Source organism: Prenolepis imparis, unplaced genomic scaffold (assembly GCF_030444845.1).
Source record: "Prenolepis imparis isolate NDT839.2.m4 unplaced genomic scaffold, iyPreImpa1.0 SCAF_257, whole genome shotgun sequence".
NCBI lineage: Eukaryota > Metazoa > Arthropoda > Insecta > Hymenoptera > Formicidae > Prenolepis > Prenolepis imparis.
This window is the reverse complement of record NW_028141415.1, coordinates 17,642-43,201: the sequence shown is the minus strand read 5'-3', so window position 1 is coordinate 43,201 and position 25,560 is coordinate 17,642. Positions and strand designations below refer to the sequence as shown.

General features: G+C 42.2%; 1 protein-coding gene across 1 annotated transcript; it reads right to left on the bottom strand.

Moving 5' to 3' along the window:
- Nucleotides 1-209: 209 nt before the first annotated feature.
- LOC145948139 (uncharacterized) lies at nucleotides 210-728 on the bottom strand. The gene has a single exon (XM_083057894.1). The coding sequence runs from the start codon at nucleotides 726-728 to the stop codon at nucleotides 210-212; it is 519 nt and encodes a 172-aa protein (XP_082914020.1).
- Nucleotides 729-25,560: the final 24,832 nt, after the last annotated feature.

Below are 25,560 nucleotides of genomic sequence, written 5' to 3'. Positions count from 1 at the left end.
TCAACTGTCGCCTCATCGTCGCCGCGCCGCCGAAGTCTGGTGAAGCGACGCCGAGCTCTGGCAGTTATCTGTCTTTGCTCGGCGATTTCTTCGCTCCACCAGTATGCCGCTCGGCGCGGCTTCGCTTTGGCCCGGGGCATGGAGGCATCGCATGCTCTCGTCATCATGTCCCCGAGCCATGTGACCCGGCCATCAATGTCTCCTGGCATTTATGTGCCTGGCCAGGTCGCTGAGGCGACTGCGGCCATCAGCCCGTCTGTGTCGAGCTTTTTGAGGGCCCACCTCTTAGGAGTCTCTGCTCCCTCCTTCCCCTGGACGCGGCTAAGCACCCCTTGGCGGGTGATGTTGACCCTCATCATTATATATAAATGATCCGAGAGGGTCTCGTGATCTGTCACCCGCCACGCCCTGATTCTATTCATCGCAGGGGGGTTTGCCCATGTGAGATCCACAATGGACTCCCCCTGCGGACGAATACATGTGCTTTTCGTGCCTGTATTTTGGATAAACAGGCCGAGTGCCGCTGCCCACGTCTCCAAGAGTCTGCTCCTCGAATCGTTGCGCCGGGAACTCCATAATGCCGACTTGGCATTGAAGTCCCCGGCCACGATAACAGGGCGGCCGGACTGTGATCGCACAGCGACTTCTAGTCCGTCCAGCACCTGCTCAAACTGGGCAGCCCTCAGACTGGGGGTGATGTAACATCCCATTACCGAGATGGGCCCCATTTTACCATGACGCATCCCCATCCATCGCCTATCTTACGGTATGGTGGGGAATTCGTCTCCATCCTCCAAGTTATGACTACGGAGCCCTCGTCGTTAGTGGCCTAACAAGGGTCATTATCGGGCAGCCTGTACGGCTCCGCAGCTATTCCCAAACCACACCCGCCGCCCATTAAGGTCTGTACAAACAGGTCCTGGGCTGCACGGGCATGGTTTAGGTTGGCCTGGAGGAGATTGACAGCCATGTTAACATGTCTTGTCGATCTCCTCCTCGACGACCTCCATGGCCTGTGGCCCGAGTTGGTTCCTCAGTCGCTGGAGACTGGGTTACCTTCTCGGGCCGCTGTGGTTTGGCTCCCTCCATCTTCGCTGGTGCCCCTGTTACTGCAGCGGCCGCCGTTCTTTCCGGACGTGGCTTCCGCTGCTCCAGGGGCTTCTGCGTTTCCTTGGGAGTCGCCGGGTTGACTCCCTCTCCTACCTTCTCCTTGCCGGGTGTTTTGAGAGCTTCCGGCACCCTTGTTTCCTGGGCTCCTCTTCTTGGGAGGGGTGCATAGTGCACTCCTCATTCGATGGTTCGAAGGAACCCCGGCCTCCTCACAAAGCATGCACTTTGAGGGACACTTGCAATCTCTCGCAAAGTGCTCCTCCGTGCCACAATTGTAGCAGGCTTTTCGTCTGTCTTTGTCACTCGTACAGTGCTCTTGGACATGCCCCTTGTTCATGCATTTAAAGCATTGAAGGGGCCTGTCCTTGAGCAGCTCCATTGTCGCATGCACCCACCCGAACTGGATTCTTCGGGTTTCCAGGATCTTTTGGGCGGGTGCAACCGGGCATCGGATCCAGACGGTGCCCATTGTCCGTGAGACGAATTTTATAGGCCCGACTTTGAGGTCATCCGGTCTACATTTGCCTATCTTGGACAGTGTAGCGCAAATTTCCCTCTCCGTTGTAGCCTCATCTAGGCACACGGCGTCCGTACCTATATTTAGTTTTATATTCTTCGCAGTCTGGGGAATTCTTTGACTGCGATTATTTTGAAAGGGTCTGGTTTTCCTCCTTCACTACTAATTAAGTGGCCTAAATAGCCGACCTCTTTTCTCAGGAATTCGCATTTGTCCGGCTGGAGTTTGAGGTTCGCTCCTCGCAACCTTTCGGCTAATTTATTGAATTTAATGTTGTGCTCTTGTAAAGAGCTCGCGTATAGTACGATATCGTCTAGGTATACAAATAACTCTACTCCTTGTAGTCCGGTCAATACCTGGTCCATGAGTCTTTGGAACGTCGCGGGTGCGTTCTTTAGTCCGAACGGCATGCATTTAAACTCGTAATGCCCGTGCGGCGTTGAAAATGCGGTTTTTAGCGCGTGAGACTCATGCATCGGTATTTGGTGAAATCCGGATGCGAGATCAAACACGCTGAAATATTTAGCGCTGCCTAGTTGATCGAGTATTTCCACAATGTTAGGTAGGGGATAGGCGTCGCCGATTGTCTTTTCGTTCAGGGCGCGATAGTCTATTACCATCCGCCAGCGCTTATTACCTTTGGAGTCGGATTTCTTTGGCACTATCCACAAGGGGGAGTTGTAAGGTGAAGCTGACGGCTGTATAACGTTTTCTATTAAGCCTTGTATTTGTTTGTTAATCTCCTCCTTGTGTATAGGCGGAAATCTATATTGTTTGGTATGGACCGGAAGATCGTCAGTCGTCGGGATAGTGTGTGAAACAGTGGAATGCAGTTTATCGGACGGAAGGTGGAACAGATCGTCCTGATTATTTATAAGGTTATGGACGTGTTCCGTCTCTTCCTCGTTTAAGTGTTCGAGCCGCAGCAAAGACTGTATTTCTTCGTTACGGGATTGTACGCTGCTCCCGTTTAATGTTGCGACATGTCTTGTTTGTTTAGGAGTGATCGTTTCGTGCCCTAGGGACGAGATATCGCTCTCTAAACTTTTACGATGTTTAGACAAAGGATGGGTATCCGGAAGACTGCTTTTATGACTCTGTGAAGAACAGGATATGGAATTTGAGTTAGTAAGGTTTTGAAGACCGGATGTAGAATATATTTCAACCTCGTGGAGCTCAATGCTCGGTAAGGTAATTTTACAATCTTCTTCGCCCGTGTTTATCGCGCTTATATACGCCTTTCCTTCACGGTTGGTAACGACTGCATCTCCTAAGTAGATTTTGTCGTTTGCGTCCGCTGTACATAACCTACGCGTACGTTAGGGTTTTTTACGCGGAGTGGGAGAACGGTGCTCGACCTTGCCGGGATCGTTACGGTTTCATTGTTGACAAAGGCAATTGGCGATCCTTGCCATACGACGCAATGTTTTAGGTAATCTATTTTAGTCGCGTTGCGTAAAAAGTCGGATCCTAGGATTCCGCCCTGTGAGATGGGAAAGTCGTCTCGGACAACGTGCAACTTAATCTTGTGACCTAAATATTCGACGTCGGTCGACCCGAGAGTTTTAATTTTACTTTTCGTTATTCCACTAAGGAATATGATAGTATTTGAATCAATATTTGTCTCGGGGTGTATTTTGCTTTGCTTAACAAGGTTCGGCGCGGCTCCAGTGTCTATCATAAAGATTGTTTCTTGCGATAAGCCATCTGCGCATATAGATACAGTGGGTGCGTGGGAGAAGTCGTCGGGACTTAGCATTGTGATCCTTGTGCTTCTTCCTGCTGTTCCGCGACTATCGTTCTTATCGGACGGACTGCTTCCCGAGAGGTTCTCGCTCGAGGTTCGTCCGCTGGCCTCGAGGGGCGAGGGAAGTTTCCCTGCTCTTGACGTGAGTTGTTATACTGTCTTTTCCGGCATTCGTCGATCTCATGCCCTGGGTGTTTGCAATACCGGCACAGTTTAGTGGGCTGACTATCGCGAGGAGGGGCGACGTTCGCGTTTGAATTCGCGTTAGGGGATCTGCGCTCGTTATTGTCACGTCGTCCTTCCGGTTCTCGAGAAATAGCGTGTCTTACATATGCGCCACGGGGAGGAGCGTTCGCGAGGTAACTTCTAGAACGGTTTCCATCGCGCGGTGGTGCATTGTGGTAATTGGGCGTTGAGCGTATTCGTTTCGCGGCCTATCTGGTTGACGGCGGTCTTGAGTTTTGTATCGCTCTCTGTCTAGCTCTTCTCGTTTCGCGAGGGCCTTGGCTTTTGCAAAAGCCTCGAAGGGGAAGATGTAGAGGCGCCTGTCCATCTGTAACCTATATTGTAGCGGAAGGCCATCGCAAAAAGAGCGCGCGGTAAGCTCATCTACGTCGGTTCTGCGTCGAGGATAGCGGAACGGAGGTCTTTAACGCGACTTATGTAGTCTAGCATGTGTTCGTTCGGTTTGAGATATACTGTGCTGAGCTCTCCGCGGTATTGGTCAATCGTTTTCGCAGATCCGAAGGCGATGTTTAAAAGGTCGATTAGTTGAGTGACGGTTTCACAAGGTTCGTCTTCGACAGCGTAGTTTACTACACTAAATATTATTTTAGTTTGGTTTGCCCGTTGAAGAATTTGTTCATTTACAGTTAATGTAGAACGTTATTGTTACTCTTAAGTGAGACCGAAGAATCTTAAGTTGACGAGAGATATTTCTTTCACTTACCTTTTAGTCGAGCTGTAGTTGGTGGGTGGCAGTTCCACGATGCTTTGGAGCGGTTTCTCGTATTGTTCGTACAAGACTTCAGCTCTGCGTCGGAGATACCCGGATTTGCGGGGGTTGTTTTCTGGGATGTCGAGTGGCGGGAACTCAGGTTTTTCGATGTCGATTTGCGATAATTTCGCGGGCCACTCTCTCAGTAGCACGTGTTTAGTGAATAATGCCTCGTATTCAGGATCGTTGTGATAATCTGTGCCAATAATAGCTGAATATTCGTTTGGTTTTGCCGGGTGGTAATAATGCGCGATTATTCGACGAAGCTGATTCTTCCTTCCTGCACGGCGTGTCTTAGCCATTATAAATCATATAGAAAATTCTGGAGACTGCGTTACTTTCACAATAAGTCGACGTGCGGCGGTCCTCACTGTCGGTTATTGTTTCGGTATATAACTGTGAGCGGGTTGTCCTCTCGAAACGGTCAGTACAGGTTCCAGAATTTAATAGAAGAAGTGAATTGTTTAGCGACGATGAGCGGTTCGTCCTCTCTAAATCGCAGCCTAGAATTCGTAATCGATAATAGTTTATTTAATAAGAAACTATACGACACGTGCACGCTGGAGAAACAACTAAATTTAGAGATTTTGAGAATAAAATGTAAGATGTAGGACTAGAAACACGTGAGGTTAAAGATGAGGTTGTATTTTCAAATAAATATTAGGATTGTTAATATAAAACACAATTTATTTAAAGTTAACACTAGACGCACTTAATACAAGAAATCAAACCTTAGAGTTAGAGCTTATTATTAGATTTAGAATTAGAGTTAGAATTCGAACTAGGATTTAGAGTTAGAGAGCGTTCGGAGTAGAACTGCTCTGGTTGGAGTCGCGATTAGAACTGGCTAAGTTTGGGATTGATCTGAGGTCCTTCGTTTCGGCGGCTCGGCGTTGCGGCGGCCCGAGGTTCAGGACGCTTGCCATAGTGGGAGCGCTTGGTGGGAAAGTTCCTAGGCGCTACGCAGCCACGTTAAGGCAGTGATGCAAGATTTCACGCGCGACAGCCACTTCGCGACAGCCATCTTGCAGTGGAGGGGGTAGGTCGGCAGCGCAGAGCGCACCGAAAAGATGAGAACCCTTGTCCTTCGAACATTTGTAGAAGAGGACAGGTATATATCTTTTGTCCTTTATTTTCTTTTGATAGAATAGAGCTACGAATTTCGAGCGAATCCGGAATACTGGCGATAGCGAGTAGGCGATGCAACCCAATATGCAAAAAGAAAATATAAAATATAAAAAATATATTTAATATTATAAAATAATATTAATAAAATTAATATATTTTAAACATAAATTAAGTAACTTATATTTAAAATTTTAATTAAAAATAATTATTAATTAATAATAATTATAAGTATATTTTATATATAAAAATCCACTCTTGGCCAATATATACACCTTTCTATTAAAAAAGATTTTTTATCTTTAAAGAAATAATTGTAATAAAATAATATTTTAATTTATAAATATTGTTTAAGATTTTATTCTTTTTATTCCCTATTTATTTTGTACTAATGTACGACGTACATATTGTTGCTCAACGGAAACTGTGAGAAGGTGGTGGTTTCTTCCGTCAAAAAATTTAAAATATTGTATATTGGGAAATGTATTTCAATCATTATATTCGGCTTCCCGACGAGCCGTGTTTACCTTTTTTGCGCGTGTTGATCGTTTTACCGCGCGTCTCGTCTTGTCAAGCAGCTCTCCAATCAGCTGTTTGACACAATAAAATCTAGCGACAGGTTTTTGACATTTATGTCTTCGAAATTCGTCGAGTCAGCTGTAGACCGTTTTACTAAACATCTCTCGTTTTCGAGCAATTAGCTCTTGATCAGTATATATATTTCGCTTTAACAAATAGTATAAAGTAACGAAAAATATGTGTTGAATTAACGAAGCCCCGAAAAGCTCGTAAGCGAAGTTTTGCAGAAGCTTGGCTTACAGACGACCGATACAAATCTTGGGTATGTAAAGTATCATCTGATAGTAGTCTTTATTTTATTGCAGTGTTACGTCCTGTGGACTGCACGATTCTTTTCTCCTCCCCGATTTACGCAGATTCGCGTTCCGCGAACATATTAATTATAAGACCGAAATTAGTTATAAGAATTAAACGGAGAAAGACAGTGATTGTGAAACAACTCGATCGGTGAGATTACGAAACCTACACTTTGATCAATAAGTCATAGGTAATGTTGAAATATCACGATCGACACACGCTATCAGTAGACCAAAGATCGGAATTAGGAAAGAACTCTTCATACAAGGAAGCAATACGTTGCGCAAAGGGGATTAAACACCGAACGTATGACTATGAGTCACAAGAAAAGAAGACGCCCTTTGCCCTATAGGAAGGGCAGACGAATAGTATAAAAGCAGCGAATCTTCCAAGAATGCTCTCTATTAATTCCGCCTACGTCGTGGCAGTTACACACTTCTGGATCCTCGCATTAAACATATATTTTGTGACCGTCGGGGCTCAACAACCAGCTACCAGTCAACCTACACCTTCGCCCACACCACTCGAAGGAACCATCGATCCTGAAGATCAACCTATAGCTGCCAACCCGCTCACCAAATAATATACAGTGAGTACTTTCATTCTTCTACGATCACGGAAGTGAATAAATCCCCGGAATCGCGACTAAACTTAATAAGTAGTGGAAATCGCTGCCTCGTCGAGCATTGAAACGCGCTCTCCGATTGAAACGAGACGATCAAAAGCCAACGCGAATCCTTAACCGCCTCATAGCACATCAACGTTACACACACACTCATATATAATTGTTTATACATGTCCACAAATTCAAATGTCTAATTCTCCGAATATTATTAAGATTTTATTTTTTTTGAATAAATGATAATTATTTACATTACGCGAATTTAAAGTCTTATTTAAACCCCTGCGTTCCTTCATATATCCCCCGAGATCGCACAAGGTCCTATCCCGCGTAAAAGGGATTTAATTCCCTTACCGAAAAGGACCGACGAACGGACCCCTGAAATAAGCCAGGTAAAAGCGACTATCCAGTCGTTGACCTGCAAAAGGGCCAGACAGTCCGTTCGACCCGAAATCACTCCGATTTCGGGAAAACGCTGTTACGACCTTCGAGCGGCCTTTCCTTCGTGCAGGCCAGGACGTAACATACGTTTAATTGGGGGCTCGTCCGGGATTGAAATGTGCGATCTTTGGGAATAGGAATGAGTAAAGGGACTAGAAGCACAACGGACAAAGACGAAATAGATGAACTTTACAAGACCGCGTTAGAAACACCACACAGAACACACGTGAATCTAAATCAAAATTCACAGCATCTACGCCTCGACACGTACATTTTTTAGGAGATTCTAATTTAACCGAAATAAGTGAATTACCCGACGAATCCGACCAAGTCGAATTTATTGACTCAAAAAATCAGATTTTCAAAATTAATATCGATAATTCTAACGGCGAATCCGGAGGTCCACCAATAAACATGGCTAACGCTAATCCTTTCGCCACTTTAAAATACGCGGTCGAAGCCGTTCCCTTTTTTGACGGTAGTAACACCCCACTAAATTATTTTATTGAGGGATGCGAGGAAGCAAAATCTATGCTCCCTAAAGAGGCAGAGTGTTAATTCGCTAAAATTATAAGAACGCGAATAGTGGGGGAAGCGCGTCGTACTATACAAGATCAAGATTTTAATACCGTAGCTGCATTAACAACGTATTTGAAGAAAATTTACGGTCCCTCCAAAAATGTCTATCAATTACAAGGAGAATTAGGTTGCGTTTATCAGAAAAATAATGAAGATGTCGTCACTTACGCGAATCGGGTTAAACTTCTCGGAAAACAAATACTAGAGGCATATCGAAGCTCAGGGAACGCCATGCCTGAACAGGATATAAAAGCAACTATAGAAACAGATATGTGTAAATGCTTTATTAGAGGACTAAAACCCGAAATAGAACAAAGAATAGCACGAGACTTAAACGTACAGGAAACCGTGGCCGACGCGTTAAAAATAGAAAGAGAGCTTCAACAAATGACAGATTTACGACAAGGCGCTAAATCAAGTCAACATTCACCGCTACCTGTTAATCTATCTCGAGAAGTCTGCCAAATCTGTTATAAAGAAGGACATGCAGCAAGTAGTTGTCGAAAGCTCACTCAACTTTCACCACAAAATCAAAATCCTTTCGGAAACACAGGAACGGATATTTTAATCTGTCAAATTTGTAAAAAACGCGGGCATAGCGCAGATAAATGTCGGTTACGCGACCCACGATCTCGACAATCAATTAACGTAATTCAGGAAAAGGTCATTACTTGTCAATTATGCTCTAAGATTGGTCATAATGCAAAATCATGTCGACAGAATAACTTTAATCAACAAACAAATAAATCTTTAGTAATTTGCCAATGGTGCGATAAATCCGGTCACTCGGCTAATAATTGTTGGAAGAAACAAAATGAACGCAATACTAATATCGTGTGTCAAACTTGTAACAATTATGGCCATATCTCTAGAAATTGCCGCTCTAAAATCAATCCAATACCAACACATAAAGACAATTTATTCTGCCGATATTGCAAAGAACAGGGCCATCTTCTCGATACATGTCAATTACGAATTACGAGTAACAATCGCCGCAAAGAAAAAGAGCAAGGAAACTACAACGGACCCTCGACATCGGATGTAAAATCGGGGGCCGAGCGAACATCACACCCATCCGTGCAGCGGCAAGCCAAGTAAATAACTACGAACCCGAAATCAGGCCTGTAACTGTAAGCCTCGACAAACATAGTCGCGTGCCTACGGTACAGGTTGAAATCGATAAAATTACCACTCAAATAACCTTTATGTTAGACACGGGATCCGGACCGAATATAATTAAAGAAAATTTTGTGCCCAAAAATACAAGTATTAATTATTCGAATATTTTAAAATTAAATGGCATAAACAATTATCCTGTCTATACCCTAGGAGAAATTACACTAACACTTTTTGAATTACCGGTATTATTTCACATCGTTGCCAACGATTTTCCGATTCCACAATCCGGAATATTAGGAAACGATTTCTTCAAACAAACTTTTTCAAAAATAGATTACGCTCAAGGACATTTAGATATTTCCGGAATTAATGTGCCCTTTTTCTCCCCGGAAACCATAATAGTATCTCCAAGATCAGAATCGCTATTTTTTGTGAGGATAGAGAACCCTGAGATTAAAATAGGATATATACCGAAATTAAAAATAGAACATGGAATTTTCCTAGGAGATACTATCGTAGAAACTATTTCTGGAAAAGCATATCTAAATGTCATAAGCACTCTAGATGAAGAAATAGAAATTCGCGTACCGACACTTCGTTTAAAACCACTGAACGAACTATTTAACGGCGATATCGAAATTATTGATAACAAGAAAGAGGGGTCAGATAACGACCAGACTAACGTTAACACAGACCATGAAGATAAAGATACGATGATATTTAGAGACAATGAGGATGAATTTTCAATAATGATTCAAGGAAAGAATAAAATTAAAAGTAAGAGAGGGAATAAAAATTATTTAAACGAAAATTATAATAATCCAAAAATCCTTTTAGAGGGAAGTTACCAAACCTCTCCTGAAAATTATAATAAATCAAAAATCCTTGGAGAGGGAAGTTACCAAACCTCTCCTGAAAATTATAATGGTCCAGAAATCCTTGAAGAGGGAAGTTACCAAACCTCTTCTCAAAATTTTGATAATCCAAAAATTATTGGAGAAGAAAGTTATAAAAATCTCCCAAAAGAAAAAATTCCTAGAATTTCGAAGGAAAAATGTCAAACCTTGTCAGAAAATTCTAGCTCCGTCGATTCCGAAGAGGGAAGTTACCAAACCTCATTTCATAATTCGACACAACCTTTTTCCAAAAATTCAAAGGATCGTTTATCCCTTCCAAAACTTACATTTCCAAAAACTGGATTATCTGTTATAAATAATGAAAATGAATTAGAAACCTCTCAAGTTACAATGGAAAATCTTCTAAAAGAAGCTCAAGAATATAATAAAGATATTGAAAAAATAAATAATAAAACAGTCAAGAATAAAAAAGGACCGTCTCCAAAAATCTCAGCATCCTTATTTGACAAATCTCAAGAAATTATAAAAAATTTCCCACGAAAACGAAAATTAAATCATAAAGAAAAACACCAAATTAATGTAGAAAATATCGATCTACATAACTGCCTAGTAGTTTCCGAACAACCAAAGGAAACTCGATTTACTCAAATTATGGAATTACTGCGGTTAGAACATCTAAATAAAGAAGAACAAGAGAACGTATTAAAATTAATAACAAACAGTCAAGATCGATTTCATATTCCTGGAGAAAAACTGACCGCTACTCATGTTTTACAATATCAAATAACCACTATAGATGATCGACCGATTAACACTCGTCAGTATAGATTCCCGCCATTACACAAAGAAGAAATAAAGAAGCAGGTAGAAGAACTGTTAGAAGGAAGCATCGTAAAACCGTCTCAATCACCTTATAATACGCCCATATGGATCGTGCCAAAGAAAGGAGACTCGAAGGGAAACAAACGCTGGAGAATGGTTCTCGATTTTCGAGCGTTAAACGACAAAACTATCGGTGACGCTTATCCATTACCCAACATCGTAGATATATTGGATCAATTAGGAGGAGCACAGTACTTCTCAGTATGCGATCTAGCTTCCGGATTCCATCAAATAAAAATGGATCCTGCCGACAGTCATAAAACAGCATTTACCACTCCTTTCAGTCATTATGAATTCGACCGAATGCCTTTCGGATTAAAAAATGCACCTGCTACCTTTCAACGATTAATGGACCTAGTATTGACTGGATTACAAGGCGAGGAATTATTTGTCTATATGGACGACATTGTTATTTATGCTACCTCTGTAGAAGAACATGAACGAAAATATAACGCATTAATAGAGCGACTTCGTAAAGCCAACTTAAAATTACAACCAGGCAAATGTGAATTTCTAAAAAATTAAGTAACATATTTAGGACACGTAATTAGCAAAGATGGAGTAAAACCTGAACAAAAAAAAATTAGAAGCAGTACAACAATTTCCGAGACCCAAAACACCGAAGAATATTAAACAATTTTTGGGACTTGCAGGTTATTATAGACGATTCATACCGAACTTTTCTAAATTTGCAAAACCACTTACTTCTTTACTGAAAAACGACACCGCTTTGAATGAACAGCCGTACAAGAAGAATCATTCGAAATTTTAAAACAAAAATTATGTGAAGAACCTGTATTGCAATATCCTAACTTTTCGAAACCATTTATCTTAACCACAGACGCATCAGGAATAGCAGTAGGAGGAATATTATCACAGGGAGAAATAAATAAAGATCGACCGATCGCGTACGCTTCTAGAACCCTCACCGATAACGAAATAAAATATGACACATACGAAAAGGAAGCTTTAGTTATAGTATATTGCGTCAAACATTTTCGACCGTATTTATATGGGAGAAAATTTACATTAGTCACCGATCATAAACGATTATTATGGTTTAAAAATGCTCAAGACGCAAACATGCGAATATTACGCTGGAGACTAAAATTAGCCGAATACGATTACGATGTCGTATATAAGGCAGGAATAACTAACGTAAATGCAGACGCATTATCAAGAAATCCAATAAATCTAGAAGAAATCGATTGTAAACTAATAAAAGAAAGAAAAACCTTAAATCCAAACAACCCCGCAGATGCAGAAATAATTTCAAAAATGTTAGAAGAATCAGATAGCGAAGAAGAAGAAGAGGAAGACGATTTTCATTTATATCTCTCAGATAACGAAGAACCCATACCTGAAGCTAATTTTGTCAAAAACAATAACGATTCTATACCTTTTACACTCGAAGAAATAAATGAACCGACCATAATACAAACTACAGAAAAAGTATTAATACACGATCCACCTAAACAAGACAGAATAGACAAGATACAGACAAGAAGCCAAACTGCAGGACAAGGTAATAAACAAAAAACCACTAAGGAAGAAGATAATATTGAACAAAACAAAGAAAAAAACGACACATCAGACAAGGACCTCGACACCGAAGAGGAAGAAGAAGACGAAGAAGACATTATAAATCAAAATCTAAAGGCAAGGAAAGCGAAACCCAGAATTATCGAAAATAAAATAATTAAAAGCAACATCATAGATTCTCGCGAATTATTATTCCTACGAAAAGATAACGTAGCATATTTTGTCGACACCCAAGGAAATCCTTTAGACTCAGGATCTCAGAAACTTTCCGAGCGAAACGAACTACCAAATTTAGGATCTCTTACCTTGGGCAAAGCCAAGGCCATAAAATACAAACACTACTATCATATCGCGCTACCTGTTAACGACGAACAACGAGTAGGCCCTACGGCAACTCTAGATCACATCTTAAAAACCTTGAAAGATTTAAATAACGTTATCAAAAATTTAAAATTAGAAACAATTAGCATTGCAAAAACCGATTTCATTAATAACGTTCCCTGGAACAATATCAAGGTACAACTACAATTGATATTTATTAACTCAACTACGAAAATAATTATTTGCAATGGACAAATTAAATATCTACCGAAGGATTTGCGTTCTGTCATAATCGACGAAATGCATTGCTCACCAACAGGAGGACACCGCGGAGTAACCAAAACATATAATAGAATTAAACACAATTATTATTGGGAAAATTTGAAATCAGACGTTCAAAAACACATACAACAATGTTTACAATGTCAACTGAAAAAACTCGTTCGAGTTAAAACAAAACAACCAATGATAATCACAGACACGCCTGGCACTTCGCTTGATAAAGTAGCTATGGATATCGTAGGCCCACTACCTAAGACCGAAAGAGGCAACGAATATATTAACATTACAAGATCAGCTAACAAAATATTGTATGGGGATACCGCTACCTGACCAAACCTCAGAAACCATTGCGGAAGCCTTTGTAGACCGTTTTATTTGCGTGCTCGGAGCGCCGAAAGCTATACTTACAGATCAAGGAAGAAATTTTATTAGCGATTTAATGAAGAAAATTGCCAAATTATTCAAAATACGAAAATTTCGCATAACAGCTTTTCATCCTCAATCAAACGGATCATTGGAGAGATCACATCACGCACTCAGCGAATACTTAAAACAATACGCAAACGAGCAAAAACAATGGGACAGATGGATCGGATTAGCTATGTTCAATTATAATACTAGCGTACATACACGAAGCCACAAAACACACTCCGTACGAACTAGTTTTCGGAAAAATAGCACGAGTTCCGTCAAATGAACTTCTTCCACCTGAAGATAAATTAGCAAATTATGAAGACTATTTAATAAATCTTGTCACACAACTTCACACGATTCAACGTAATGCGCGCGAAAACGTAGTAACAGCAAAAGTCAAATCAAAAAAATATTACGACAAAAAATTAAACCCTCAGACCTTTAAACCCGGAGATCAGGTATTCTTGTTAAAAGGACCGAAACCAGGTAAATTCGGAGACCAGTATACCGGACCTCATGAAATTTTAGAGATATTAAATAAAAATAATGTAAAGATCAAAATAAAGAAAAACAGCCGCATAGTACATCCTAATCGTTTACGAATATCGCACATCAAACCAATATCTAATAATAAACGTGGAAACGCGGCTTCATCAGAAGCATCGACAAGCCTATCTGGATGGTCCAAGTAGTACTAGGCGACTGGAGCAGGACAACCTGGTACCACGCGAACGATGTTTACATCCTAGAAGATAGATTCAAAGAATTGCCATGGCAGGCCATTATCTGCGGGTTAGCCTATACCAAGGCCCCCACCAACAAAACCACTTGGCCCAGGAGGACACGCCTTATGTCAACTCCTTCTAGAAAAATAACAAGGATGGATTAACATCATACATCCCTTGAGACAAGGAGCGGCACTCGTAAAACTACATATGAAAACCGACAGCGAATTCAACAGAGCATACAACGTTAGAGTACTTGTCAAACTAGGACATGCAGAGCTGCACACAAAAATCACAGCCGACGTCGAACCCGCCTTATAAATGAAAACATATATATATATATATATATATATATATATATATATAACCAACACGTATACACCAATATTTTAGTTTAATATTCTTCGTAATCGTGAACGTGGAATCATTTTCCATTCTATAGAAAAACTACCTGATCGTCAGTTCCATTATAACAATGCCAATATATCATCAATTCCAATGGACTCCTGAAATAACAGAAGAAATACGGCAAAGACCCATCGACGGCGTGAGACCACAAGATCACCCTGAAACTTATTTAAAATTGATGGAAATCCGATGTGTCATACAAGCACGGGGGAACATCTATCAAAATACTGAAGACTACTCTAAAATCTGCCAAGAATGTTATAATAAAATATCAACCAAGGAGGAGTATATGACACTACCACCCCACAATCTAGTCCATAAGGACTCAGCAGACAACCAAACAAACTGCACTAAGTGCGAAATAATAATCGTACTAATAAAACCTGCAGAAGAATGTATCGAATGTATAGAAGAATTTCTATACGTTAACTACGAACACCTGGTAGACGGATGGGGCCAAGCTGTGTTTCCCAGAAGGAAAGAAGAACGGTAAAAGGAAACAACCATAAATCACTGACAACGATCAGGCAGTAAACCGCGTGTTATTTCAAAAATATTTCACACCTCCTATTTATCGATATGGACAAATAAAGGGAAAAAGATTCCACGCGCACGAAACGCGTCCTTACCAGTAATAAAATAAAATAAAAAAAATGTAAGAAAAGAACGAAAGAATAAGGAAGGGGTTTTGGTGGTCGCCTCTTTCTTTCCTCCTTTTAAAAAAAAAGAGATACATGTTAACTAAAGGAAGCACAATTAACCAACGGGTTAAATGTGGTTCTTTCTACCGATATTCGTAAATCGCGGCAAGAAAATAATCGAAAATTTTTCATTTCTTTTTTGCAAATGTTGTGTTACATCCCCAACATTTGTCTAAGATGGGGGGTGTTACGTCCTGTGGACTGCACGATTCTTTTCTCCTCCCCGATTTACGCAGATTCGCGTTCCGCGAACATATTAATTATAAGACCGAAATTAGTTATAAGAATTAAACGGAGAAAGACAGTGATTGTGAAACAACTCGATCGGTGAGATTACGAAACCTACACTTTGATCAATAAGTCATAGGTAATGTTGAAATATCACGATCGACACACGCTATCAGTAGACCAAAGATCGGAATTAGAAAAGAACTCTTCATACAAGGAAGCAATACGTTGCGCAAAGGGGATTAAACACCGAACGTATGACTATGAGTCACAAGAAAAGAAGACGCCCTTTGCCCTATAGGAAGGGCAGACGAAAGTAGTAATACTATGCCGGTTCTAACCCATGGGGCTCCGAGGGGGGTGCGGGGCGCGGGGGTTCTCCGTGGCGAGGGGTATGACGTCACGCGGGGCGGGGGTATCTCGGGGGCGCGGGGGCTGACGTCACGCGGGTGGAGGGGGATGTTTCGACAAAGGAGGGGGGGGTCTAAGCATGTTCGGCAACTGATTATCTTTATGATTTATGGCTACCCGAAGCCATAAAACTGTTTTTCATTTTATGGACATTTTATCATTAGGAAAGGAATGAAGATTTTAGGGCCGACGCTGCGACGAACATGTCAAACGTTATTTATAGGGGTGCAAATGTAAAAGCGTTGACGTTCGGCAGCTTTGTACCCTCGCGGAAAATCGGTCGTAAACGAGAGCGAAACATTTTCCTAAATATCTTTTAAGGAAGAATTGCGATAATTTTGAGAGGGGTGGGGTTGAAGCTTATGGAGAGAGAGTCTGTCTCCACATCAAAAAGTCTCGAACAGTCGCCGAGCGAAGTGAGTGTAAAAAATAGTGAAAAAAAATGACTGGAGGTTTTCTGCGCCGTACGCTCCCCGAAATAGTAAGTTGTACAATTTATTTAAAACTATTGTACAGAATATTGCAATATGTTTAGATATATATTAAATATTCATATTTTTCAGATGATCTATAACATTGTGCAAAATTTACGGTCGCAACATGTGGTGGAGCAAGGTTTAACTGAACGAGAGTGGGTGAGAATGCTGAGGTGGGAACATCGACAAATGTTTGCAGAAATGTGGTGCGAAACTGCAGAGGCGCGGGAAATGGATGCCAATAACAGTTGGCTATGGGAGAACATGTATGCTCTTCGGGAACTGTTTGGCCTAGAGCCATATCCACCAGAACCTGTGGTGGAAAATTGGAACTAGTAAGTATTTCTTTTTAATTATAAATTATTAAAATAATTAATAAAAATTTTCTGTTATGCAGGAGTCCCCGCCCAGCCGTCGCCTCCGCTTCTCACAGCACCTAGCATTCAGCTGCCTCATCGCCTCGCATCCACAATCGTCGGCTTTACCATAGCCACCTCCATCACCGACAATTTTTATATATTATGATATTCATTTATATTTTCATCTTTATATTTTCATCTTTATATTCTTATCTTTATATTCATTTATATATATTTTTTAAAATTTTATATCCATTTTATATTCACATTTATATATTCACATTTATATACATTTATATCCATTTATATTCTTTTAAACACACACACACACACACACACAAATGTATAATACACATTTATTCATAATTAAAAATAATTAATATTAAATTAATATATTCATTTTAAAAATTCCTCTTCTTTTCCTTCACTGCGTCATCTCTCGCATGCGCCTCTCGCTATCTCTGTCTCTCGCGTTCACCTCGCGCTCTCTCTTTCTCTCCTAAGCGCTATCTCTAGCAGTCCCTAACCTCGCGTCATCTCTCTCTCTCTCTCTCTCTCTCTCCTCGCCGCAACATATCTCTCCTTCACGTTCGCCTCACACCCTCTCTTTCTCTCGCGTTCACCTCGCGCTCTCTCTTTCTCTCCTAAGCGCTACCTCTCTCGCAGTCCCTAGCCTCTCGGTCCCTAGCCTCGCGATCCCTAGCCTCTCAGTCCCTAGTCTCGCGATCCCTAGCCTCTCAGTCTCTAGCGTCACGTTCCCCCTTCCCCGCATGACGTCATCCCCCACAAAGACCGTGCAACGAGCTACGTATGAGAGCTGGGACTGGTTATGGGTGGGAGAAAGATGGAGAATGGAAATGCATGCAAAGAAATTACATCATAATTTAGACTTAAAAACTCTTTATTCTTCTTTTAAATATTTTTTTTCTTACATATTATGGACTAAAAACTAAAGCTGCCAGCTCGCAATCGATGAGCTGATGCTTGTTGAAGGCGTCGCTAGCGCGTATTACATTTGATACTTCTTTAGGATTCGTTACATTGGACGCGATATTTGAAAATTGCGTAAACTTGATATCGACTGTATTGGTAATTTTAACCAATCGGTCAAAAGTTACATCAATGCAAGGATCGAGATCGAACATACGGTGTAACGTCGATTCGATCATCATCATGCATACATTTGAAGATTCAAGATTTATTAACTTGGCATCGTTAATCGTACGAACTCGCACTGTTAACGGTCCAACGCTTATAAAACTGTAGGCATCTTTAAAATCGTTTCGAAGCAGATTCTGAATATTGTGACGTTGCTCGTAGAGTCCTTTCCACGCTTCGAGAGATAGTATCAGTTCCTTTCCTCGATGATCTCCTATGGCGATTTCCACGTAACTCGGTGGATCCACTTTGATACCAATTTCGAGGAATTTAAATTCCGTAGCTGTCAATGCGTATCGTCTGCCTAGTATACGAACCGCACGACGCTCCAATGAAATGCTGTAAAAATGAAATTAGTTTGAAAATAATACAATTTGTAAAAAAAAAAAAAAAAATATAAAGATAGAAAGAAGTTAAACTTACTCGTCACATTTATTCTCAAACGATGGAGTGTCATCACGACTCGGGACGTAATTATTCATAGGTCTGCCGGAGCCACCGCTTCTTTTAGCGTAGTACATATTTCCAGATTTTAAAAGTGAACCACCAGTATGAACGGTTAACGCTACACTGATCGTATAAAATTAAGAATATACGTGACGCTTATTTTTAAAAGTAGTGGGGTAAATGTGGTGGGAGATTCTAGAATACTATTGGCGCTATGAAATTTAGGAGAAGGGGAAACGGCACTCGGATAAAAAGAATTCTTAGAAACGATTTGTGAGGAAAGGATTGGGGAAGGGGGAATAAGAGATAAAACACATTAATGTTTAAATATTTTATTTTTCCAAATCTTGCAATTCTTTCTGGCGTTGCGACCACCAGTTAAATATTTTGAATACATTTTGTAATGCGCAATTCTTAACATGTTTTCCACATCGCATAGTGTTTTTAACATCTAGATTATTTAGAGACTCGATATCGTCGTAATCAGCATCCAAGGTCTCAATAATGAAACCGTTTCCCGCATCATCCAATATATCGGCTAACCATTCTCACTTCTCAAGTCCTTTTACATATACGAGAATGGATTCTTCTTCTTCTTCATGTGGTCCACCAATGATAGCTGTTGTAATCAAACGCTGAGCCATGCTGTATGGAACGTTTCCATCTTCCCATTGCAATCCATGATGATTTCGAGTCAACCATGAGGCTTGGTGTCTCTCCGATTTTATGAGTACACTCCATGGTACAGGACATGCGAAAAAATAATGTGACAAAATAAATCCTCTTCTCAGGATTGCCGCTTCCTTTACAATGAATTGTTTATTGAGGATAAATCCCTGTAGATCCACAAACGTTGGTACGGACATGACGAGATCTCTCTCTTCGATGTATCAGTTAAAAAGAAGAATGGCAACTATCTCATAACACTTTGATTTATATTCTGCTATGCTTCCCCCTCTCTTTAAATTGTTGGTGTGTTTAGGTGATTTTGCGCACAACGTTGGTCAACGGGTTGTACTGGATCACGCGATCATGTATGATGAGACAGTACGCAGTGGTATTCATCGGCACATTCTCCTTACACTCGAATTCCAATCTCACATCCACGGTTGCGCTCTTGACCGATTCGTTTTGTCGAGAACAATCGATGATCACGAACGGACCGTTACGTAGAAACATTGAGACGGTGAGACTCGGCTCGAGATACTCGTATCCATAATAATTCTTGCAGAAACGCGCATATGTATCGTACAGAATCGACCATCTGTTTTTATCGAAATCCAGATTCATATCGTCGTACGGATAACATTCCGAGTTCAGATAGAGTTTCACATTGGTCATCTTGCAATCGTCGAATCGACTCATATCCTCAGATATGATGTTTTTCCGACCTGTCTGCAGAGCGAAGATAACATATCGCTTCTCCAGCTGAGTCGCTGTCTTAATGGCCCATGAATGCTTGGTTGTACGCTGCAATAGTGGATACTCATACAGATCCCACGAGCGAAAACCCATGCTGAGGTAATGTCCGCTTTCCAGAGCGCGCAGCATCGACAGCTTCTTAATCTCGCTCAACAACACATGCGGCATTCGCCATTGTATCTTGAATATGTTGATCACAGGCTCCAGCGTCGAATCTCCAATCAGACAATTGTTGTCGTTGCGCGATCGTATTAAGATTAACTCATGACGAGCGTTCATCACCACTCGTCTGTAATCCTCGCAAAATCCCAATAACATGTAGAGCGGTACGCAAAAATTGAAGTTTCCATTCGCAGTAGTCGGATCAGTCCAGCCGGCGTTTCTCATAATCACGCTTCTATCGGATGATATCGTTACATAGTTTTTGAGCAAACTTGTTATTCCCACGTTTCTATTGCGATCAATCTCCACGCCATCGAGTTCGTATCGAATCTCATCGAACATGAATGCGACACAATTATTTCCCAGTATCACAGCAGATCCTTCGGCTGGTTTATTTATCTTTAGTTCTCCCTCGATGTATAGGAAACTTTCATACGGCAACGTATACAGATCCTGTTGTTGTATGGGTATTCTTATCTCATCACTGTGTCCGAATGTTGTGTTAGCGAACGGGTTGTACGTGTGAGTCTCGATCTTGACGATGCGATCGTCGAAGATTGGCTCGTCTCCAATGTTGAGGATGTCGGTCATTGTTCAGATGTTTCGCACCGCGAATCCCAAAGATTGTAAAAACGCAACGTTTGATGCGTTCAGTTTCTTTTTCTTACTGCAACCGGATGATTGGATATTAGTGAATGTCGACGTTGTTGTTGTTGTTGCTGGCTCCGTAAAGATTGTGTTATCTCTCGTATCTTTCGATCTGTTCAACACGAGCATCTCATACGCCACACACGTACGTTATCGCTGTCGTCGTCGTACGTGCAATCTAATGGTGATCTCTTCTCCTCGAAAATCGAGCAATCGTCTGTCCTGGTCGACAACGCGTAACGTTAAATCCGTAATGCTCCGCACGATGATCGGCAAGTAAATGATGTGCGCAGGTGTTTCCGATATCTTATATCCTGGTGGTACCCTCGGTGAAAATTCATGTATCGTATGAACGAGTTTGCCGTTGCTGTACGCGCCCGCGGTCACATTACATTCTACGCGGATAATGTTCACGTTGATAATATTAATCGGCATGTCCGACTTATACCATTTTCGCGGCTGCAGTATACGGTTCGAGAATCCCAGCAGCGATCCAATGTTGTTAGGCTTGCTAAAATTCATTCTGTAGGCGCATTTGATCTCGCTCCTCATCGTATTATAATTAGCGCGGAGCACTATTGGATATTCTCCATCTTCAAAGTCACCGTCGTCATTCGTCCGAATATGCGTGGTGTCAGCGTGTTTTTTATCATCGTCATGAACAGCGTGTCGCGGACGTTTTCGTAAAATTGCATGTTTCAAAAACTCATGTATCGTTTGCAGCTCGTACGATCCCTCGGGAATCGTAATTTCCGCGTCATCTTTGCCAAAGTAAAATTTATTATTCGAGGAATTCACGTTCGATATCGTGTGATAAGTCTCAAAATCCGCTAGACCTAGCTCGTATTCATCGTCGCTCAAATCTACGACGGGAAAGTAGTTTGCCGCGAGAACACTACTCTTCCCGGTCAGTGTGAATGTCATAGACATATCGGCAAAACTGTTTAACGAATACTGAGTTAAATAGCGCGATGTCAGTCTTTAAATTCACATGCATCGACCGCTCGGAGAAACTGTAAGCACAATTGTCCACAGATGCTTTGATTGTAAGTTTGAACAGGTGCGTAATTGTATTGTATCTTTGTCACATTTAAATATCGCACCAATTCATTCGGCGGTCGAAGATTGCCGAAACTGTCAAAATATATAGCGCGATTCCCCCTCTTTGCATACGCTACCCAATGAGTACCCGATCCTTTAGCGTTATCCAAATTTACGATGCCGCTCTCGTTTCGATATATACCACCGATCGGTAATGAATCACGCATGAAAACACCTCTAAAATACGAAATGTGCATACGTTTTGCCAGTTGTAGCAATTGTATGTTGGTAGTTACGCCCTGTGGCATTTTTAGCGTCTCTTTGACGTTTTTTTTTCCCCTTTTTTCTCGTTGAAACTCCTCGTCCGCGTTTGTATGGAGCGAGATACAATCCGTGACCTTCCATGGCGCGATTGTGACGTAGCATCTCAACTGACGTTGTGCGGCTTTTCCGTCGTTCACCATCTTTGCTACCAGCCGCTCCACCGACCAGAGATCCGAGCGCGCCCAACATTGGTAGAATCGGCAATACACCCCCACGTTTCGCTACCGGAAGTATTCGCTTCTTCGCCATCTTTTTCTTCGTCTTCGTCTTTGTCGTCTTCAGGCCCATACCGAACTTCGTCTTGGCTTTCATCGCTGCCCAGACAGCTGTGGCGGCGGCTCTCTCACCGAGAGTCGAATCTCTCGCAACGATGCGAGTTTGCGCTTCCTTGGCGAGTATCCTATCTGCCGCGTGTCTCTCGATGAGATCGTTGCTTCGAGAGTACGCTATATCGTGTTCACGGCACGCTGCGTCCAATGGGTTGATACCTCGATCGCCTCTGGCTAATCGCTTTTGTAGTCGCGTGCCCGGACCGCAAAACTGATAGCCGGGGATATGGAATTCGATCGGAAGTGCGTTTATCGCGAGATTTAATAGGCCTCTACCTATTTTCGTTGACATTCGCTGCAATCCTTTATCATCGGCGCTGGACCGTCGATGTGCGTCTGCTGCCACGGTCGATTGTAATGTTCGAAACAGCGGCGATAAGTTTGAACCTCCAAATCCGCCTTTATATGTTCCGGAAGCTTGTCCCACACGCAGTGGACGTAATTGCCACACATTCGCAATAAAACTGTTTTCGACACAAATTGTAGCTGTTCGGCGCTCAAATTACAAATATCGTAAGGACTTGATAGCAAGACAAACATTTTTTCGTTACTGAGCGATTCGTGGTTCCGCGCAGCTATAAATAGGCAAGCGTTCGATTCAATCGGGGAGTGGGAAAATGAGATTCGTGCGACAACCTTTCGCGATACGCGTGACGAATTACGACGCCAGATTACGATCGATGGGGGACAACGCGGAGATGCGTAGACACGGTACGATACTGCCGACTACTATACGCGCGATCGTTTGCGGCCCCTCGAATTCCATATCTGCGGTAAAACTAACGTGTTGATTAGTTTGATAGAAAGCCCGCACGGCGTCCGCTTTGAAAACGTGTACGTGTACTCAAAGTCACTGCAACAGCCAAAATATCAGTATCTGGAGAATTTGTTGACGTCGATCGATGAAATCGGCTATTTTACATTCTCCAATAACAGTGACGTCATTCCACCGAGCGAAGCATGTCCAAACTCGATTTTCGTTTTCGATGACGTGGCGTGTGACAAACAAAATACGATAAGAGAATACTTTTCAATGGGACGCCACTCGAACGTCGACTGCTTCTATCTCTGTCAGACATACGCAAGAATACCGAAACATCTTATACGCGACAACGCAAACCTGCTAATCTTGTTTAAACAGGACGGTACCAACTTGAAACATGTGTACAATGATCACGTGAATACTGACATGTCATACGAGGATTTCAGTGAATTATGTCGTACTTGTTGGCAGCAAAAGTATGGATTTCTAGTGATAGATAAGGATAGCTCGCTTACGAACGGCCGATACAGAAACGGATTTAACGTGTTCGCGATACCGCAAAACAATTAGTCGTTGCCGATGTTCTGTCGAGAGAGGTGAAACACGAGCGTTCGACACTCTACCGACATGGCTGAGAACGATAATATTCGCGAACGTGAAAAGATAGCGAAGGAGATTGCGAAAACGAGTGAAGCAATCCGCAAGAAACATCGCGCTTTGAAGACCGGTAAGATCGATGACGATATCGCGGTCAAGACCCATTTTAGACCTATTATTGAGCCGCTACAAAAGATTGTCGACAACTCGATCGCGGTGAAAAACGAGCCGGAAAGTACCGCAAAGATTAAAATCTTACCCATCAAGCGGTACAAGGAGGAGGAGGAGGAAGAGGAGGAAGAGGAGAAGGATGATGCGACACCGAAAAAGAGGAAACGGTCATCCCGAATCGCTCATCGACACCGCGTACATCGAATGTACGGTGTCTATTTCGACAAGGATGAAATGCGTCTCGGTAACAAACGATTCGACATTGACAAATATGACTCTATAATTATAGATGAAGTGAGGTACATTGGTACACCAGGATTATACGAATTGATCTTCAAGAGAATTCCCGATGATGACATTTACACGGAGGATGATATGCGTAAATACAAGAGTATATTATTGGCGACGAACGCGCATAAACGCAATTATGACACACAAGGCCAATTACGAAGCAACAGGGGATACAAGTACAAACATATAATCGCACCATTGATATCGATTGAAAAGAAAAAATCTGGAAAGGGAGTATTCATGCCTCACGCGATGGCGCTAACCGACAATAAGATCGATTACATACACTGGGATGACCCCAACGAGCTAGTGGATCGGGTACGATTGCTGGACGCTTCGCGCCGAGCTGGCCACAACGCTCACGACAATGAGATCCTGTCGATCATCGAGGAACTTCGCGAAGCAGGCATTATTATAAATTGAATGGTGTCTCGACAAATCTAATCAGTCGATCAGCGTCACTCATCGGTGGAAAAAAATGCCTATCAACAAATTTGGATTATTCGAACCAAGAAATGATGCAACCGGCACAAGCGGTTCTTGGGATAGATTGGTGAAAAGTTATGTGCACGAAAACGCTCTGTGTCGCGTCGTTACGGACTATGACGCAAGGTCGAGGAAGATTCGTCGTGTAGCGCAACCTGAGGCTGACACCGATGCCGTCAACAAACTGTATGTGGAATCCTGCGTTAAAAGATTGATGAATCAACAGAAAGAATCAGATGAGAAGCTGACTTCGTTCGAGAAGGATGTGCGGGCAATACAGATTGTGATAAACGAACTTCAACGCGCGGCTAACGCTAACTCAGAAACGGCTATCAACCTGAATGAGCAGCAGTGAACGGGTTAGGAGCGGCTATCGAGCGGTTATCGAACATCTACGAAGGGTTATCGAACGGCTACGAACAATTATCGAACAGCTACGAAGGATTATCGAACTACTATCTAACTACAATGAGTGGTAGTGAACGGCCTAGCAACAGCTGCGAACGAGGCTATGAACGGCCTAGCAACAGCGAACGAGGCTACCAACAACTCAAGCAGGGCTGCGAACGAGGCTACGAACAAGTCTTTAAAGGCTACATGCAAGGCTACAAACAACTCAAGCAGGGCTGCGAACGGGTCAGTAACGGCTGTGAACGGGTCAGGAAAGGCTACGAACGGGTTAGAAACGACTATGAACAAGGCAGCGAACGAATCAAGAACGATTTTCGAATGGGTCAAGAACGGAAGTAAACAACACAAGAACGGCTAAAGAACGGCTCAAGAACGGGTCAGGAACGGCTCAAGAACGGGTCAGGAACGGCTACGAACGGGTCAAGAACGGCTACGAACGGGTCAGGAACGGCTACGAACGGGTCAAGAACGGCTACGAACGGGTCAGGAACGGCTACGAACGGGTCAAGAACGGCTACGAACGGGTCAGGAACGGCTACGAACGGGTCAGGAACGGCTCAAGAACGGGTTA